This window comes from Oncorhynchus tshawytscha, linkage group LG07 (genome assembly GCF_018296145.1).
Source record: "Oncorhynchus tshawytscha isolate Ot180627B linkage group LG07, Otsh_v2.0, whole genome shotgun sequence".
NCBI lineage: Eukaryota > Metazoa > Chordata > Actinopteri > Salmoniformes > Salmonidae > Oncorhynchus > Oncorhynchus tshawytscha.
The window spans coordinates 62,658,578-62,679,376 of NC_056435.1; the positions used below are offsets into that span (position 1 = coordinate 62,658,578).

The 20,799-nt window shown below is 40.4% G+C and overlaps 1 protein-coding gene across 1 annotated transcript in view; it reads right to left on the minus strand.

Annotated features, from left to right (window-relative positions):
• LOC112255350 (potassium voltage-gated channel subfamily KQT member 2-like) overlaps positions 1 to 20,799 on the minus strand; it is a 69,409-nt gene that overhangs the window by 22,013 nt on the left and 26,597 nt on the right. Inside the window, exons 2-8 of the mRNA XM_042324796.1 lie at positions 15,872 to 15,962; positions 15,369 to 15,495; positions 11,924 to 12,099; positions 8,720 to 8,845; positions 7,377 to 7,487; positions 7,056 to 7,151; positions 6,223 to 6,317 (exon numbers count right to left, since the gene is read on the minus strand). Coding sequence (XP_042180730.1) covers positions 6,223 to 6,317; positions 7,056 to 7,151; positions 7,377 to 7,487; positions 8,720 to 8,845; positions 11,924 to 12,099; positions 15,369 to 15,495; positions 15,872 to 15,962 — 822 coding nt within the window. The remainder of the gene's footprint in view (positions 1 to 6,222; positions 6,318 to 7,055; positions 7,152 to 7,376; positions 7,488 to 8,719; positions 8,846 to 11,923; positions 12,100 to 15,368; positions 15,496 to 15,871; positions 15,963 to 20,799) is intronic.

Sequence of the window (20,799 nt, forward strand, 5' to 3'; positions counted from 1 at the left end):
AGAACTAAGATGGCATTTTCATTTCATAGTTCGAATGCAGATAAGATAATATGTGACACAATATAAAAAACTGCAATAAAAATAACTATCCAATTCAGTAATCTTCCGGCGTTTTATAATAGATGCTTGTTTTCCGTAATGTTCTGTTCAATTATAATTCTGTGTTGACCTACGGCCTTTGCATCCAATTTGACCCCTCAACTTTCAAAGTAGCCTGTTGTTCCATATGAGACATCACACAGCACACTTGGATTAATCCAAGACTTGCCGTATCCAATGGAAACCTTTTCTGCAGATGAAGTTAAAACATTTTAAAAAAACAGTCTCTTGGCCATGAGCCCACCATGCGACAACCAGATATGGGCCACCCCTGGCCCGCCCCGTTCGCATTTATCCCTTCCTCTATCAATCAATACTCAATCTCAAGTCAGACATCTAGACATCTAAGAGGTATACTACAAATCAGGATCAATGAGTTAGCCAGCTAACTTGGATAAACAACAAAAAATAGCTACAGATTTTCAGGTTCAAAAGCTAAACTAAAGTGTTTTTGAATGTTGACTCAATTAGACCATGCACATTTCAAGCTTATTTTTCAACAAAAAAAGTAATGTTATTTGAGAATATTTTGACAAGTTAGCTAACTCATTGATCCTGCTTTGTAGTATATCCGTCTGGCATAGTAAATTCACATAAATAATAACTCAACACAAACAGTATGCTTAGGCAGCATGTCAATGTCACCAAATTGTTACAAACCAACAGAAATTTGTGAACCATATCTCATCCAAATTGAACTTGAAACTTGTCACCCGATGTGTGTGTGTGTGTGTGTGTGTGTGTGTAGGTGTTATCAGGGTGAGAAGAAATGGGATATCATTTCACTGGCATGGTGTGGTGCGCTCCATAAAGTTTCCTCTCCGACATGAAAGCAGGAAAGGCCAGGCATCAATCAAACGTTTTAGGTGGACATCAAAGCAGGAAAGGCCAGGCATCAATCAAACGTTTTAGGTGGATATCAAACAGCTTGCATTGCCAGACCCTGACGACAGCACAGAAATAATGATGGTAAAACCTGCTATAGCACCCAGCTAATACTGAGCAATATGTCCAAGAGGGAACTGATACCAGGTATACCCCAACATGGCATTGGTGCTGTGGTTTCACATATTCCAAAGATGTCTGTCCAAATGTCCATCCAAATAAAGTAGGTAAAATTTGCATCTCCTAAATTATACATTTTCACAATTTGCATAAAGACTAGAACGAAAAGCAAGTATGCAACAGTAAAATGTAGTAATGTTTTTGATTATTGAGGATAAAACAGATTTATAATTAGTCTCAGATGGTTGGTGTTGATGTTTTCTGGGTCGTATTTTTGCAATAAAAACAAGAGTTTCAGATAGTTCAGATAAACCGAAACAGGGAGAGACTGTATGAATCTGTTCGGTTCCTAGTGAGTACCCTAGTACTACAGCCAAGCAGGACTTTGGAAAACCACACCGTATAAGGACGGACATAAAAAGCCACATCTGTATCCATGAAGTGCTTTGAAAGGCTGGTAATGGCTGACATAAACACCATAATCCCAGAAACTCCAGACCCATTCCAATTTGCATACCGCCCCAACATATCCACAGATGATGCAGTCTCTATTGCACTCCACACTGCCCTTTCCCACCTGGACAGAAGGAGCACCTATGTGAGAGTGCTGTTCATTGACTACAGCTCAGCGTTCAGCACCATGGTGCCCTCAAAGCTAATCAATGAGCTAGGGACCCTGGGACTGAACACCTCCCTCCAACTGGATCCTGGACTTCATGACGGGTTGCCCCCAGGTGGTAAGGGTAGGTAACAACACATCCGCCACACTGATCCTCAATACAGGGGCCCCTCAACGGTGCGTGCTCGACTCCCTCCTGTACACCCTGTTCACTCATGATTGCACGGCCAGGCACGACTCCAACACCATCATTAAATTTGCCAATGACACAACAGTGGTAGGCCTGATCACCGACAACAACGATACAGCCTATAGGGAGGAGGTCAGAGACCTGGCCATGTGATGCCAGAATAACAACCTATCCCACAATGTGATCAAGACAAAGGAGATGATTGTGGACTACAGGAAAAAGAAGACCGAGCACGCCCCCATTCTAATCGACGCGGCTGCAGTGGAGCAGGTTGAGAGCTTCAAGTTCCTTGGTGTCCACATCATCAACAAACTAACATGGTCCAAGCATACCATGTCAGTTGTGAAGCGGGCACGACAAAACCTATTACCCCTCAGGAGACTGAAAAGATTTGCCATGGTTCCTCAGATCCTCAAAAGGTTCTACATCTGCACCATCGAGAGCATCCTGACTGGTTGTATCACTGCCTGGTATGGCAACTGCTCGGCCTCCGACTGCAAGGAACTACAGAGGGTAATGTGAAAGATCCATTACATCATTGAGGCCAAGCTTCCTGCCATCCAGGACCTCTATAACAGGCGGTGTCAAAGGAAGACCCTGAAAATTGTCAAAGACTCCAGCCACCCTAGTCATAGACTGTTCTCTCTGCTACCACACGGTAAGTGTTAGCAAAGCGCCAAGTCTAGGTCCAAGAGGCTTCTAAACAGCTTCTACCCCCAAGCCATAAGACTCCTGAACATCTAGTCAAATGGCTACCTAGACTATTCACATTGCCCCCCTGTCTACACACCACTGCCACTCTCTGTTGACATCTATGCATAGTCACTTTAATTAACTCTACCTACATGTACATACTACCTCCACTAACCGGTGCCCCCGCACACTGACTCTGTACCGGCACCCCCCTGTATAAATGTTTTACTGCTCCTCTTTAATTACTTGTTACATTTAGCTGTTGTTCTTATCTGTATTTTTTTGAAACTGCACTGTCTGTTAGGGGCTCGTAAGTAAGCATTTCAATGTAAGTAATTCACCTGTTGTATTAGGCGCATGTGACTAATACGATTTGATTCATTTCATGTTTGCTAATGACATCGTCATTATACAATCCAACTCTGTCAACACATGATCTCGTGGGGTGAAGTGAGCTTGTGCACAGTTTTTCCTCCCTAAGCAAACACAAAGACTAGACTACATTAAACCTTCACAGATTTCCTTCAGACTTACATCATACATTTCTATAATAACTATACCATCATTTCTAAACGAATCCACGTGGTAAAATGTCATGTCCCCTGTGCTTCCGTTGTTAGAGCACAGCGCCACGACACGAACAGCACTCGCTGTTGTTAGCCACTAAGGATGAAAAATATATTATTATAATGAAGTAAATGTCTATTGGCTTAGACTAAGAATCCATCTGGCCCTTAGCCTCTATCAGGTAACTGCCAAAGTAAAGGACACACTTGAGTAAATGAAGGATAGAAAGTATATTGAAACCAGGTGCTAGAACACAGGTGTGGTTCCTGAGTTAATTAAGCAATTAAACAAATATTATTTTGGTTACCATGGCTAGAAGAAGAGATCTCAGTGACTTAAAAAAAATATATATATTTCACCATTATTTAACCAGGTAGGCCAGTTGAGAACAAGTTCTCATGTACAACTGCGACCTGGCCAAGATAAAGCAAAGCAGTGTGACAAAAACAACACAGAGTTACACTTGGGATAAACAAACGTACAGTCTATAACACAAAGAATATATATACAGTGTGTGCAAATGGAGTAAGATAAGGAAGGTAAGGCAATAAATAGGCCATAGTGGTGAAATAATTATAATTGAGCAATTAAACACTGGAGTGATTGATGTACAGAAGATTAATGTGCAAGTAGAGATACTGGGGTGCAAAGGAGCAAAAATAAATAACAATATGGGGATGAGGTAGATGGGTGGGCTATTTACAGATGGGCTATGTACAGGTGCAATGATCGATAAGCTGCTCTGACAGGTGATGCTTAAAGTTAGTGAGGGAGATATAAGAATCCAGCTTCAGAGATTATTGAAGTTTGTTCCAGTCACTGGCAGCAGAGAACTGAAAGGAAAAGCGGCCAAAAGAGCACTTGGCTTTGGGGATGACCAGTGAAATATACCTGCTGCAGCGTGTGCTACGGGTGGGTGTTGGTATGGTGACCAGTGAAATATACCTGCTGCAGCGTGTGCTACGGGTGGGTGTTGGTATGGTGACCAGTGAAATATACCTGCTGCAGCGTGTGCTACGGGTGGGTGTTGGTATGGTGACCAGTGAAATATACCTGTGCAGCACGTGCTACGGGTGGGTGTTGGTATGGTGACCAGTGAAATATACCTGTGCAGCGTGTGCTACGGGTGGGTGTTGGTATGGTGACCAGTGAAATATACCTGCTGCAGCACGTGCTACGGGTGGGTGTTGGTATGGTGACCAGTGAGCTGAGATAAGGCTGTGCTTTACCTGTGCAGCAAAGATTTATAGATGACCTGGAGCCAGTGGGTTTGTATGGTGACCAGTGAGCTGAGATAAGGCTGGCTTTACCTAGCAAAGACTTATAGATGACCTGGAGCCAGTGGGTTTGGCGACGAATATGAAGCGAGGGCTAGCCAACGAGAGCATACAGGTCTCAGTGGTGGGTAGTAGAGGGGTCTCAAAGGAGCATAGGGGAATTAAAGTGTGTGTGTGTCACAGTCACCTGGGGCCTCATTAATTAAAAAATATTAGGCTACATTTTATCCATCGCTCATTCAATAGCCAAGCATGCTACCATTTATCCATCTCTCATTCAATAGCCACGCATGCTACCATTTATCCATCTCTCATTCAATAGCCAAGCATGCTACCATTTATCCATCTCTCATTCAATAGCCAAGCATGATACCATTTATCCATCTCTCATTCAATAGCCACGCATGCTACCATTTATCCATCTCTCATTCAATAGCCACGCATGCTACCATTTATCCATCTCTCATTCAATAGCCAAGCATGCTACCATTTATCCATCTCTCATTCAATAGCCACGCATGCTACCATTTATCCATCTCTCATTCAATAGCCAAGCATGCTACCATTTATCCATCTCTCATTCAATAGCCACGCATGCTACCATTTATCCATCTCTCATTCAATAGCCAAGCATGCTACCATTTATCCATATCTCATTCAATAGCCACGCATGCTACCATTTATCCATCACTCATTCAAATAGCCAACCATGCTTGAAAGTAAATAGACCGGTAGCCTTGATAGGCTACAGTATTGCTGTGCGATTGAAGCGAGACATCATGGCCTAACTTATTTAATCTCAGAGCCTATACCAAGGCATGAGATAGAAACATAATCATCTATTGTTAAATTAAATATTGATCAACAATTTCTCTTTTGCATAGAAGTGTGGGCTATAGCATTTACTTTTAAATTGTTTGAAAGGACAATCAATCTTTCTGAATGCGTGGGTAGTGTTTGTCACTCGCTAGGCAGCACGCATTTTTTAATTGAAAAAGGCACTGTAACATTCTCTTAAACCTCTACAGAATTGTGATCAAATTTACCAACATCTCCAAATCATACAGCAAATGATAGCGTTTTTGTTTCCATCAAATGTGAATGGAAGATGTTTTCCAGGTGGGTTTGTAGCAGGTGGGTTTGTAGCAGGTGGGTTTGTAGCCAAAATTATAGTATGTATCTGATTTATCAATGAAAACATGCGTAGGTGTTGTGTGCGACAGTTTGACAAATGCCAATAATTTGTGGCACACGCAAATCCTAGAATCTCCATGTATGCAGAGAATTTAGTAAGAAATGTACACCTGTAGAATTTGTACCAAGGTACATTGAAGCTGTTCGTGGCCCAACGGTGTATTAACACTATTCATGTTGGCGTTTCCTTTATTTTGGCAGTTAGATCCTGATTAGACACCGTCATTAACCTTCAGATTGTTATTACTATAACTAAACATCTATTGGCTTGGACCAATAACAATCCGTCAGGCCCGTAGCCTCTACATAGATCCTGATTAGACACCGTCATTAAACTTCAGATTGTTATTACTATAACTAAACATCTATTGGCTTGGACCAATAACAATCCATCAGGCCCGTAGCCTCTACATAGATCCTGATTGGACATCTTCATTAACCTTCAGATTGAGGGGAAAGGAATGTCAGAGTGGTGGATCGATGGAGGCAGCGATGGCTGGATCCATCTCAGCTGACACCGGAGAGGAGCAGACGGGGACAATTTAAATCTAGGCGCTAATTTACTATATAATCAATACCTGTACATCGGTGAGGATACGGTGCGTTCGTAATAATCCCACGTCGACTCCAGGTCTGGCCGGGTGAGATTAGTGGCGTAGAAGCGCCACCCGGCCTAAATAGAAGAGAGAGATAGATTAACTAAAGGAGAGAGCAGGATGAATAATACATGGTGAGAGAAAGAAATAGAGAGAGAAGTGCATGGTTTTGCATGAATACAGCGTTTCCTTGATGTTTTCATACAAATCTTTGCGTGTACACTATATGTAGGTATGAACAGCAAGCAGGGAATTACTAAGTGAGCCCTATTACTCATGTCTTGGCAGAGGCAACTCACACTCCGATATCTATCACTGTGTGTGTACTGTCTAAGCTGTCTTTCTCTGGCCTGTATGTGGGTGCTTTCACATCATTGTCTGATTGGGCGACTGGAGTGTTTGGCGTTTTCACATCATTGTCTGATTGGGCGACTGGAGTGTTTGGCGTTTTCACATCATTGTCTGATTGGGCGACTGGAGTGTTTTGGGACCAGGGAAACCAAAATGAATTCTAGTAGTTGACTGAGAAGTGGGTACCAGGTATTGTGACATGGAAAGTTTTGCCTCATATAATCACGCTAGAATGGTGGCGTCATGTAGAATGTTTGTCTTGGAAAGAGTACCCTGAAACTGTTCATTTACATTCTTGTGGAAGCAAAGACTATTTTGTGAAATTCCCAGAAATGGTCAACTGAACCCCACCAGGACACCAGATCACTAGGATTCCATATCACCAGGATACCATATCACCTGGATTTGAGTGAAAACGCTCTAAATGTTGTTTTTTAGACTGGGTAAGCTCCTGGTTTATTTACCTGAATAAGTCCTGCCGCAGGATTCCGCCTCTTCTCAAAGTGTTTTTGTCGATGTTGCTCCTGGACCTTCAAGGCGAAGCCGGAGCCCAAGATACCCTTAGAGATACAGACAAGCTGTTAGTCACAACAACAAGCCTCTGGAAAACATGATCAATTCACAGTTACATAATGAACTCTTACTTCAGAGTAACGCTTGACTATCAAATTGCAAATGCTTTGTGGCACTAATCTTCGGAGTTTCTTCAGTAGCCCTCCATTTCCTTGCATTAAGTGCACATTAATAAGTTACTTCAGTCATTTCTTTGGATAAAAACATCTTACTGCTGGAAGTGCAAAGAAAGATACTCCAATCAGGGTGAAGGTTGCGGCGAGAAGACGTCCGTTCCACGTTATGGGAAACTTGTCTCCGTACCCAATGGTAGTCAGGGTGATCTGAGAAGGCAATTGGCAGACATATTGAATTACACCTTTGTTATCTATATTCAGGGTGCTTTTTCCATCTCACACGAAGCTGTTACATGTAACAAGACAATCATTCTCCGAGGCTGTTATTCAGATGGTCTCTCATGAAGGGTGAAATAAGAAGATACCACTTGTCATGCTAAGTCCCAAGGTTGAATTACATTCATCTCCTCTTTCTTTAGATTCTCAGTTAACACAAGTACTGGGTGTTGTATAAGGACCTATAGAAAATATCCTATTAAGAAATGCTGGGTGTTGTATAAGGACCTATAGAAAATATCCTATTAAGAAATGCTGGGTGTTGTATAAGGACCTATAGAAAATATCCTATTAAGAAATGCTGGGTGTTGTATAAGGACCTATAGAAAATATCCTATTAAGAAATGCTGGGTGTTTTATAAGGACCTATAGAAAATATCCTATTAAGAAATGCTGGGTGTTTTATAAGGACCTATAGAAATGATCCTATTAAGAAATGCTGGGTGTTTTATAAGGACCTATAGAAATGATCCTATTAAGAAATGCTGGGTGTTTTATAAGGACCTATAGAAAATATCCTATTAAGAAATGCTGGGTGTTTTGTGGTGACTGAAATGTTGCTGGCTATTTCATGGGGACATCCAAAAATTATGTTTAAACAAGTGCTGGGTGTTTTGTTGGGACCTGACAAACTTAGCCTATTTGCAACCGCTGAGTGTTTCATGGGGACATACATTCTCCTATCAGCAACCGCTGAGTGTTTTGTGGGGACATACATTCTCCTATCAGCAACCGCTGAGTGTTTTGTGGGGACATACATTCTCCTATCAGCAACCGCTGAGTGTTTTGTGGGGACATACATTCTCCTATCAGCAACCGCTGAGTGTTTTGTGGGGACATACATTCTCCTATCAGCAACCGCTGAGTGTTTTGTGGGGACATACATTCTCCTATCAGCAACGGCTGAGTGTTTTGTGGAGACATACATTCTCCTATCAGCAACGGCTGAGTGTTTTGTGGAGACATACATTCTCCTATCAGCAACCGCTGAGTGTTTTGTGGAGACATACATTCTCCTATCAGCAACCGCTGAGTGTTTTGTGGAGACATACATTCTCCTATCAGCAACCCGCTGAGTGTTTCATGGAGACAGACATTGTCCAATTAGCAACCACTGGGAAGGGTTTGGAAGGACATGTGGAACCAGACTGAGAGTGACTTACTAGGCCCCACCACAGTGCGTCTGCGTAGGTCTCAAACTGGTCGTTGTCCTCTTTTTCTGCCAGGTAGACCAGGAAGGATGCCAGGATGAGGCAGAGGAAGCCGATGTACCACGCCGTGATCAGCTCCTGCAAAAAGTCAAAGATCAGAAAGAAATGAAAACAATACAGCTACTGCATATTCATTTCAAGATCAGAGTATCGAAGCAATATTACCTTTGAGAGGAAACTTTCTTTATTAAATGAATAGATGCTAGCTATTTGCATATTTATTTTATGACCAGAGTACGAATAAAAAAGTATTGCATTTATTTATTTTTTACCTTTATTTAACTAGGCAAGTCAGTTAAGAACAAATCCTTATTTTACAATGACGGCCTACCGAGGAACAGATTTTGACCTTGTCAGCTCGAGGATTCAATCCAGCAACCTTTCTGTTACTGGTTCAATGCTCTAACCACTAGGCTACCTGCCACCCCAAAATTGGGCTCTCTAATGGGCAGATGCAAAAAGTATGAAACTAGAGGTGAGTATGGTTACCAGTGTTAGGGAGTAGTGATCTACATGTAATTCAACTAGTAATATAAATACATTTTGCAGTAGCTTGATGGAACTAAATTCAAATCTTGGTAGTGTTTTCAGTAGTTAATTACTTTACCATGAAGTGGTGTACTACTGCAACTACACGCTACTTTTTTTTGCAAAAATAAAACATGGTTAGGCAATAATTGCCTTTCTTTTTCAGCATTAGACCTGCCCAATTCTTACTTGAAACTTATGTTTTGTGTTTAATAGGTTAAATGACACATTCTGTTAACATCTGACTCCAGATCTGTTCTTGTAATTTGTAGTCTATGACATTTCTGATTTAGATATGATAATTCTTCACCAAGTAGTTTAGAGGTAGTGAACTACTTTTTCAAAGTAACTTTAGGTAACTCAACTAATACTGAACAAAAATATAAAAGCAACATGTCAATGATTTTACAGAGTTACAGTTAAATTTAGGAAATCAGTCAATTTAAATAAATATATTAAGCCCTAATCTATTGATTTCACATGACTGGGCAGCGACACAGCCATGGGTGGTCCTGGGAGGGCATAGTCCCACCTATTGGGAAGCCACTTTTTCTCCACAAAAGGGCTATATTACAAACAGAAATATTCCGGGTGGCTGGTCTCAGAGGATCCGACAGGTGAACAAGCTGAATGTGAAGGTCCTGGGCTGGCGTGGTTACACGTGGTCTGTGGTGAAGAAGCCGAATGTGAAGGTCCTGGGCTGGCGTGGTTACACGTGGTCTGTGGTGAACAAGCTGAATGTGAAGGTCCTGGGCTGGCGTGGTTACACGTGGTCTGTGGTGAAGAAGCCGAATGTGAAGGTCCTGGGCTGGCGTGGTTACACGTGGTCTGTGGTGAAGAAGCCGAATGTGAAGGTCCTGGGCTGGCGTGGTTACACGTGGTCTGTGGTGAAGAAGCTGAATGTGAAGGTCCTGGGCTGGCGTGGTTACACGTGGTCTGTGGTGAAGAAGCTGAATGTGAAGGTCCTGGGCTGGCGTGGTTATACATGGTCTGTGGTGAAGAAGCTGAATGTGAAGGTCCTGGGCTGGCGTGGTTACACATGGTCTGTGGTGAAGAAGCCGAATGTGAAGGTCCTGGGCTGGCGTGGTTACACGTGGTCTGTGGTGAAGAAGCTGAATGTGAAGGTCCTGGGCTGGTGTGGTTACACGTGGTCTGTGGTGAAGAAGCTGAATGTGAAGGTCCTGGGCTGGCGTGGTTATACGTGGTCTGTGGTGAAGAAGCTGAATGTGAAGGTCCTGGGCTGGCGTGGTTACACATGGTCTGTGGTGAAGAAGCTGAATGTGAAGGTCCTGGGCTGGCGTGGTTACACATGGTCTGTGGTGAAGAAGCTGAATGTTAAAATGTATAAAAATCTGTTTTCATCTTGTCATTATCGGGTATTGTGTGTAGATTTTTATATATTTAATCCATTTTAGAAGAAGGCCGTAACATAACGAAATTTGGAAAAAGTCAAGGGGTCTGAATACTTTCCGAAGGCACTGTATGCATTTAGTGTAAACAGAGCACCAGCACATTTTTACATTTACATTTGACATTTTAGTCATTTAGCAGACACTCTTATCCACAGCAAATTACTATGACTAAGATTTTATTTTTATTTTTTATTTAACTAGGCAAGTCAGTTAAGAACAAATTCTTATTTACAATGACGGCCTACCAAAAGGCAAAAGGCCTACTGCGGGGACGGGGGCCTGGGATAAAAAAAAAAAGATTTTTAAAAAGACAATATAAATATAGGACAAAAAGATGGTGGTTGTCCCACCTAGATATCTGATGATGAATGCACTGACTGCAAGTCAAATGTCCCTAAATAAAGTCGCTTTCAGCAAAGTCAGTCAAGTGGAGTTAGAACCTCTTGCCTCAAAGAATTCTGTTCAATCAGAAAGTCTCTGTTAAATATCAACATCCAGGAGAAAAACCCTTCCTTTATCAGTGTTAATATATTGCAACACGACAAGGCTGCACATCTATCCAGCTGTTCCATCTCACAGGCAGGCAGAAGACAGGTAACGGTGTGTACGAGCCAAATCCAATAAGAGTCCATAGTCCATAGCAGCTTTGGCCTCTGCACTGACCTGATCCATTTTGCCCTGACATACTTCTCTACCAGGAGATCTCATTAGACACTCCGACGCCCTCTGCTCTTCCTCTCCCCGGCTCTCTATGGGGACTGTGTTGCTATGCATCACTGGGAGACACTTAAGGAGCCACTCTGGGAACCACTGGGAGACACTCTTATTCCCCATTGAGAGTGCTCAATTTATCAGACCAAATGTGTGTTCCAAATGGAACCCTATTTCTATGCGGGCAAGGAGCCAGATTGGGGTGGCGAGGTACAAGCATCAGATCAATCAATTACACACACACTCCATCCAGCCCTGGTCTTTGATCTGCAAAATTGTAATTATTCGCCTACCTCCTCATGCCTTTTGCACACATTGTATATAGACTCCCCCTTTGTTTTCTACTGTGTTATTGACTTGTTAATTGTTTATTCCATGTGTAACTCTGTGTTGTCTGCTCACACTGCTATGCTTTATCTTGGCCAGGTCGCAGTTGCAAATGAGAACTTGTTCTCAACTAGCCTACCTGGTTAAATAAAGGTGAAATAAATAAATAAAAAATTACCTTGCTGTGAGCGTAGACGACAGATCCCAGGAGTTTCCAGGTGCCTCCACGGCGGTCCATCCGGATCATGCGCAGGATCTGCAGGAACCTCAAACTCCGGATGGCCGACGTAGCAAAGACGTTCCCCTGGGTTCCCGCCGCCAGCACAGAGATGGACGCAATCAGCACCATGACGTCTGGGAAAGATGGACATTTATCCCAAATTTTCAAAATCATTCAAAAAGTATATATTAAATTCCACATGTTTATTTTATTTTTGTGCATGTACTGGATGTATATTTGTATGCGATATGTTTAAAAAATATATATATCACAGGACATAAAAAAATAATCAACCTTAAGAGTATATAAAACACATGGACAATAAATGGACAACAGAGTTGAATTCATAATTCAGTTGTGAGGAAATCAAGGATCTCTATACAGTTCAATACACAACCTGAACCACATTTTTCCCTGAAAACATCACTTCTCTACAGTTTATTGTGGGGTTCCCCAACTGGGGAATTTGGTAGTAATTTTGGTAATTACCAGAAAATATATGTCAAATCTATCGTAACTTTGATAACTTATACTTGAGTAACAATTTTTATTTATTTATATAAAGTATAAAAAATGCATATCTGTGTCCATGAGTTTCTAGTAGACAGAACGTATGGTCTAATTAATGAAAAAGCATCTAATCAACAATGGTATTATTTTCAATTCAGTTAAATAAAGGATAAATCAAACAGACTCTGCAACTATTCCAACTATTGACTTTTTTCACACCTGCCACCAGTTTGACGCCAAAACATTGACAACAAATACAGTGCCTTGCGAAAGTATGCGGCCCCCTTGAACTTTGCGACCTTTTGCCACATTTCAGGCTTCAAATATAAAGATATAAAACTGTATTTTTTTGTGAAGAATCAACAACAAGTGGGACACAATCATGAAGTGGAACGACATTTTTTGGATATTTCAAACCTTTTTAACAAATCAAAAACTGAAAAATTGGGCGTGCAAAATTATTCAGCCCCCTTAAGTTAATACTTTGTAGCGCCACCTTTTGCTGTGATTACAGCTGTAAGTCGCTTGGGGTATGTCTCTATCAGTTTTGCACATCGAGAGACTGACATTTTTTCCCATTCCTCCTTGCAAAACTGCTCGAGCTCAGTGAGGTTGGATGGAGAGCATTTGTGAACAGCAGTTTTCAGTTCTTTCCACAGATTCTCGATTGGTTTCAGGTCTGGACTTTGACTTCGCTATTCTAACACCTGGATATGTTTATTTTTGAACCATTCCATTGTAGATTTTGTTTTATGTTTTGGATCATTGCCTTGTTGGAAGACAAATCTCCGTCCCAGTCTCAGGTCTTTTGCAGACTCCATCAGGTTTTCTTCCAGAATGGTCCTGTATTTGGCTCCATCCATCCTCCCATCAATTTTAACCATCTTCCCTGTCCCTGCTGAAGAAAAGCAGGCCCAAACCATGATGCTGCCACCACCATGTTTGACAGTGGGGATGGTGTGTTCAGGGTGATGAGCTGTGTTGCTTTTACGCCAAACATAACGTTTTGCATTGTTGCCAAAAAGTTCAATTTTGGTTTCATCTGACCAGAGCACCTTCTTCCACATGTTTGGTGTGTCTCCCAGGTGGCTTGTGGCAAACTTTAAACGACACTTTTTATGGATATCTTTAAGAAATGGCTTTCTTCTTGCCACTCTTCCATAAAGGCCAGATTTGTGCAATATACGACTGATTGTTGTCCTATGGACAGAGTCTCCCACCTCAGCTGTAGATCTCTGCAGTTCATCCAGAGTGATCATGGGCCTCTTGGCTGCATCTCTGATCAGTCTTCTCCTTGTATGAGCTGAAAGTTTAGAGGGACGGCCAGGTCTTGGTAGATTTGCAGTGGTCTGATACTCCTTCCATTTCAATATTATCGCTTGCACAGTGCTCCTTGGGATGTTTAAAGCTTGGGAAATCTTTTTGTATCCAAATCCGGCTTTAAACTTCTTCACAACAGTATCTCGGACCTGCCTGGTGTGTTCCTTGTTCTTCATGATGCTCTCTGCGCTTTTAACGGACCTCTGAGACTATCACAGTGCAGGTGCATTTATACGGAGACTTGATTACACACAGGTGGATTGTATTTATCATCATTAGTCATTTAGGTCAACATTGGATCATTCAGAGATCCTCACTGAACTTCTGGAGAGAGTTTGCTGCACTGAAAGTAAAGGGGCTGAATAATTTTGCACGCCCAATTTTTCAGTTTTTGATTTGTTAAAAAGGTTTGAAATATCCAAAAAATGTCGTTCCACTTCATGATTGTGTCCCACTTGTTGTTGATTCTTCACAAAAAACTACAGTTTTATATCTTTATGTTTGATGCCTGAAATGTGGCAAAAGGTCGCAAAGTTCAAGGGGGCCGAATACTTTCGCAAGGCACTGTACATATTGACAAAGTAAAATAAATAAGGATATTTCATGATGAAACCCTCATGTAAGTTGTTTTGTCTGCTGCTGTTGGACCAGGTCTCTCTTGAAAAATAGATTTTATCTCAATGAGAAAAACCTCAATAAATAAAGGTAAAACATATTTTTTAAATAAATGCTATTCACTAAGTTGATGGTTTATATTTAAGATGTTTTACAGATTTGTCATTCGATATATATATTTGATCATATTTCATTATTTTCTATATTTTACATGTGATAAGGCCTCACAGAGGGCCAGAGATAATGTGAAGTACCCAAAAGGGCAACTAGATCTCTTGTGATACATTACAATAAAATCCTTGAAAGATACAACAATTCTGATAGTTTACTGGTAAACTTGGAAAGTTTCCAGTAATATACCTTCCCTGACAATCCGCTCAAGAAAAAAAAAAAATCGTCCAGCGGCTGAATCTAGTTGATGATCCCTGATTTATTGGGTTCAAGTCACAGGAGGTTGGTGGCACCTTAATTGAGGAGACTGAGCTTGTGGTAATGGCTGGAGTGGAATCAGTGGCATGGTATCAAACACATGGTTTCCATGTGCTTGATTTCATTCCTTGAGCTCCGTTCCAGACATTATTATGAGCCGTCCTCCCCTCAGCAGTCTGAGTTCAAGTACTGTAGGTTGCTGATGGATAAAAGTTGTTAGAGGGGTGCTGCTAGCCATAGGTACTGTTGATGAAGCACCACCAACTACAGCCAACAGCCACCTCGATAATACATGGTGGCCATTTTGTGCCTGCACAATCACTACAAATCTGTTTGGGGGCGGAGGGGAAGGAAGAAGTATGGGTATATTTGGCCTAACTTGAGCAGAAGATAAAACAGTCCATGGAACGAATGACCAAATGCAGGCCACTTAGGTGACTGCTGCCGGACAGTTTTATCTCACTGATGACAGAGACCAGGCACACAGTGACACAGAAAAGACTACAGGGGCAGTTGCGGTCGAACTCACCGATCACGCAGAAGGGCTTGCGGGCGAATTTCAGACGACCCCTCCATCCTCTGTATCTGCAGCAGCATCCGGCGGCCCATATCCTCACTATGTACTCCACGCCGAACACCACGATGGTGACTATTTCCTGTTAAGGGAGAAAGGCTTCCTGTTACATCACAGCGTTGCCAGAGGCATTCATAACGCACATAATTCTGATATTATCATAACAGTTTTGCAAAGATAATATGGTTACCCCAAAACTAAGGAAATTAGAAGAAAATGATTCATATAGTATGTGTATATAGTCAGAATTGAGAGAGACATTTAGCAACTACTTTCTTACAGTATGAATTGGTTATATTATGAACAGCCAGCACATGCCATGTTTCTCCAGACTTAAAGCGTTATTCCACCACTTTTCAACCTCATATTCATTATCTCCAGCACAAAACCATTGTCTACATCTGTGCAAATGGCATGCTATTGATACGCGTCATGTAAGTGTGAACCAAAGTGCCTACCAGTATATACAAGGCATCTTCAGAACTCTTCTCATACTCCTTAATGGTGGAAAACACAGAGAGGACCAGACAGGAGAAGACCAGCACAAAACTGTGGATAACAAGATAAGAGATAACATGTTCGATTACAAACAGTTTCCTTCTCCACCGATAATCACTATAAGTACCCCCATACACAGCAGACAATCGATCTGCAAGTAATTCCAATTTCACACACAGAGGTCTGCTGGGGTCTCAGTGGCTCCTTCACAAATTAAATTGATTAATCTGGAATTGCTGAGGTCCACTGACAGTATCCCTCCCAAGCCATAAAGAGACATATGAGATTTTGCAGGCCATGCAGGAAATTAGTCTGACTGTAGCTGCTTCGGAACCCAAGAGGGTTTCAGTCCAATATACTGTATCAGAGCTGGGGAGAAGGGGAAAAAGAAACTTATTAACAGATCTGTCTGATTTTTCACTCTTTGGTCAAATCAAATTTTATTGGTCACATACAGTACACATGGTTAGCAGATGTTAATGCGAGTGTAGCGAAATGCTTGGTTACAGAGGTTGAAATGGTGCGTATTAAGCTTGACGTTATAGTAGACAGCGATGTTATAGTAGACAGAGATGTTACAGTAGGCAGATATGTTATAGTAGACAGAGCTGTTATAGTAGACAGAGATGTTATAGTAGACAGATATGTTATAGTAGACAGATATGTTACAGTAGACAGAGATGTTATAGTAGACAGAGATGTTATAGTAGACAGATATGTTATAGTAGACAGAGATGTTATAGTAGACAGAGATGTTATAGTAGACAGATGTTATAGTAGACAGATGTTATAGTAGACAGAGATGTTATAGTAGACAGAGATGTTATAGTAGACAGAGATGTTATAGTAGACAGAGATGTTATAGTAGACAGAGATGTTATAGTAGACAGAGATGTTATAGTAGACAGATATGTTATAGTAGACAGAGATGTTATAGTAGACAGAGATGTTATAGTAGACAGATATGTTATAGTAGACAGATATGTTACAGTAGACAGAGATGTTATAGTAGACAGAGATGTTATAGTAGACAGATATGTTATAGTAGACAGCGATGTTACAGTAGACAGATGTTATAGTAGACAGCGATGTTACAGTAGACAGATGTTATAGTAGACAGATGTTATAGTAGACAGCGATGTTACAGTAGACAGATGTTATAGTAGACAGAGATGTTACAGTAGACAGATGTTATAGTAGACAGATATGTTATAGTAGACAGAGATGTTATAGTAGACAGATATGTTATAGTAGACAGCGATGTTATAGTAGACAGAGATGTTAAGGTAGACAGCGATGTTATAGTAGACAGAGATGTTATAGTAGACAGATGTTATAGTAGACAGAGATGTTACAGTAGGCAGATATGTTATAGTAGACAGAGATGTTACAGTAGGCAGATGTTATAGTAGGCAGATATGTTATTGTAGACAGCGATGTGATAGTAGGCAGATATGTTACAGTAGACAGATGTTATAGTAGACAGCGATGTTATAGTAGACAAAGATGTTATAGTAGACAGAGATGTTATAGTAGACAGAGATGTTATAGTAGACAGAGATGTTACAGTAGACAGAGATGTTACAGTAGACAGAGATGTTACAGTAGACAGAGATGTTACAGTAGACAGAGATGTTACAGTAAACTGAGATATTATAGTAGACAGAGATGTTACAGTAGGCAGATATGTTACAGTAGACATATATGTTATAGTAGACAGAGATGTTACAGTAGACAGATATGTTATAGTAGACAGAGATGTTATAGTAGACAGATGTTATAGTAGACAGAGATGTTATAGTAGGCAGATGTTATAGTAGGCAGAGATGTTATAGTAGACAGATGTTATAGTAGACAGAGATATTACAGTAGGCAGATGTTATAGTAGGCAGATATGTTACAGTAGACAGATGTTATAGTAGACAGAGATGTTACAGTAGACAGATGTTATAGTAGGCAGATATGTTATTGTAGACAGCGATGTTATAGTAGACAGCGACGTTATAGTAGGCAGATATGTTATAGTAGACAGAGATGTTACAGTAGACAGAGATGTTATTGTAGACAGCGATGTTATAGTAGGCAGATATGTTACAGTAGACAGATGTTATAGTAGACAGCGATGTTATAGTAGACAGCGACGTTATAGTAGGCAGATATGTTATAGTAGACAGAGATGTTACAGTAGACAGCGATGTTATAGTAGACAGAGATGTTACAGTAGGCAGATATGTTATAGTAGACAGAGCTGTTATAGTAGACAGAGATGTTATAGTAGACAGAGATGTTATAGTAGGCAGATATGTTACAGTAGACAGAGATGTTATAGTAGACAGAGATGTTATAGTAGACAGATATGTTATAGTGGAGAGAGATGTTACAGTAGGCAGATGTTATAGTAGGCAGATATGTTACAGTAGGCAGATATGTTACAGTTATAGTAGGCAGATATGTTACAGTAGACAGATGTTATAGTAGACAGCGATGTTACAGTAGACAGATGTTATAGTAGACAGAGATGTTACAGTAGACAGATGTTATAGTAGGCAGATATGTTATTGTAGACAGCGATGTTATAGTAGGCAGATATGTTACAGTAGACAGATGTTATAGTAGACAGCGATGTTATAGTAGACAGCGACGTTATAGTAGGCAGATATGTTATAGTAGACAGAGATGTTACAGTAGACAGATATGTTATTGTAGACAGCGATGTTATAGTAGGCAGATATGTTATAGTAGACAGCGATGTTATAGTAGGCAGATATGTTATAGTAGACAGCGATGTTATAGTAGACAGCGATGTTACAGTAGACAAAGATGTTACAGTAGACAGAGATGTTATAGTAGACAGATGTTATAGTAGACAGAGATGTTATAGTAGGCAGATATGTTACAGTAGGCAGATATGTTATAGTAGACAGAGATGTTACAGTAGACAGAGATGTTATAGTAGGCAGATATGTTATTGTAGACAGCGATGTTATAGTAGACAAAGATGTTATAGTAGACAGCGATGTTATAGTAGACAGATATGTTATAGTAGACAGCGATGTTATAGTAGGCAGATATGTTACAGTAGACAGAGATGTTACAGTAGACAGCAGAGATGTTATAGTAGACAGAAATGTTACAGTAGACAGATGTTATAGTAGACAGCGATGTTATAGTAGGCAGATATGTTATAGTAGACAGCGATGTTATAGTAGGCAGATATGTTATAGTAGACAGAGATGTTACAATAGGCAGATATGTTATAGTAGGCAGATATGTTATAGTAGGCAGATGTTACAGTAGGCAGATGTGTTACAGTAGACAGATATGTTACAGTAGACAGAGATGTTATAGTAGACAGAGATGTTATAGTAGACAGAGATGTTATAGTAGACAGATGTTATAGTAGACAGAGATGTTACAGTAGGCAGATATGTTATAGTAGACAGAGATGTTACAGTAGGCAGATGTTATAGTAGGCAGATATGTTATTGTAGACAGCGATGTTACAGTAGGCAGATGTTATAGTAGACAGTGATGTTATAGTAGACAGCGATGTTATAGTAGACAAAGATGTTATAGTAGACAGAGATGTTATAGTAGACAGATATGTTACAGTAGACAGAGATGTTACAGTAGACAGAGATGTTACAGTAGACAGAGATATTATAGTAGACAGAGATGTTACAGTAGGCAGATATGTTACAGTAGACATATATGTTATAGTAGACAGAGATGTTACAGTCGGCAGATATGTTATTGTAGACAGCGATGTTATAGTAGGCAGATATGTTACAGTAGACAGATGTTATAGTAGACAGCGATGTTACAGTAGACAGATGTTATAGTAGGCAGAGATGTTATAGTAGACAGAGATGTTACAGTAGGCAGATGTTATAGTAGACAGAGATGTTACAGTAGGCAGATGTTACAGTAGGCAGATATGTTACAGTAGGCAGATATGTTATTGTAGACAGCGATGTTATAGTAGGCAGATATGTTACAGTAGACAGATGTTATAGTAGACAGCGATGTTACAGTAGACAGATGTTATAGACAGAGATGTTACAGTAGACAGATGTTATAGTAGGCAGATATGTTATTGTAGACAGCGATGTTATAGTAGGCAGATATGTTACAGTAGACAGATGTTATAGTAGACAGCGATGTTATAGCAGACAGCGACGTTATAGTAGGCAGATATGTTATTGTAGACAGCGATGTGATAGTAGGCAGATATGTTACAGTAGACAGATGTTATAGTAGACAGCGATGTTATAGTAGACAAAGATGTTATAGTAGATAGAGATGTTATAGTAGACAGAGATGTTATAGTAGACAGAGATGTTACAGTAGACAGAGATGTTACAGTAGACAGAGATGTTACAGTAGACAGAGATGTTACAGTAGACAGAGATGTTACAGTAGGCAGATATGTTACAGTAGACATATATGTTATAGTAGACAGAGATGTTACAGTAGACAGATATGTTACAGTAGACAGATATGTTATAGTAGACAGAGATGTTATAGTAGACAGAGATGTTATAGTAGACAGATGTTATAGTAGACAGAGATGTTACAGTAGGCAGATATGTTATAGTAGACAGAGATGTTACAGTAGGCAGATGTTATAGTAGGCAGATATGTTACAGTAGGCAGATATGTTATAGTAGACAGAGATGTTACAGTAGACAGAGATGTTATAGTAGGCAGATATGTTATAGTAGACAGAGATGTTACAGTAGGCAGATGTTATAGTAGGCAGATATGTTACAGTAGGCAGATATGTTATAGTAGACAGAGATGTTACAGTAGACAGAGATGTTATAGTAGGCAGATATGTTATTGTAGACAGCGATGTTATAGTAGGCAGATATGTTATAGTAGACAG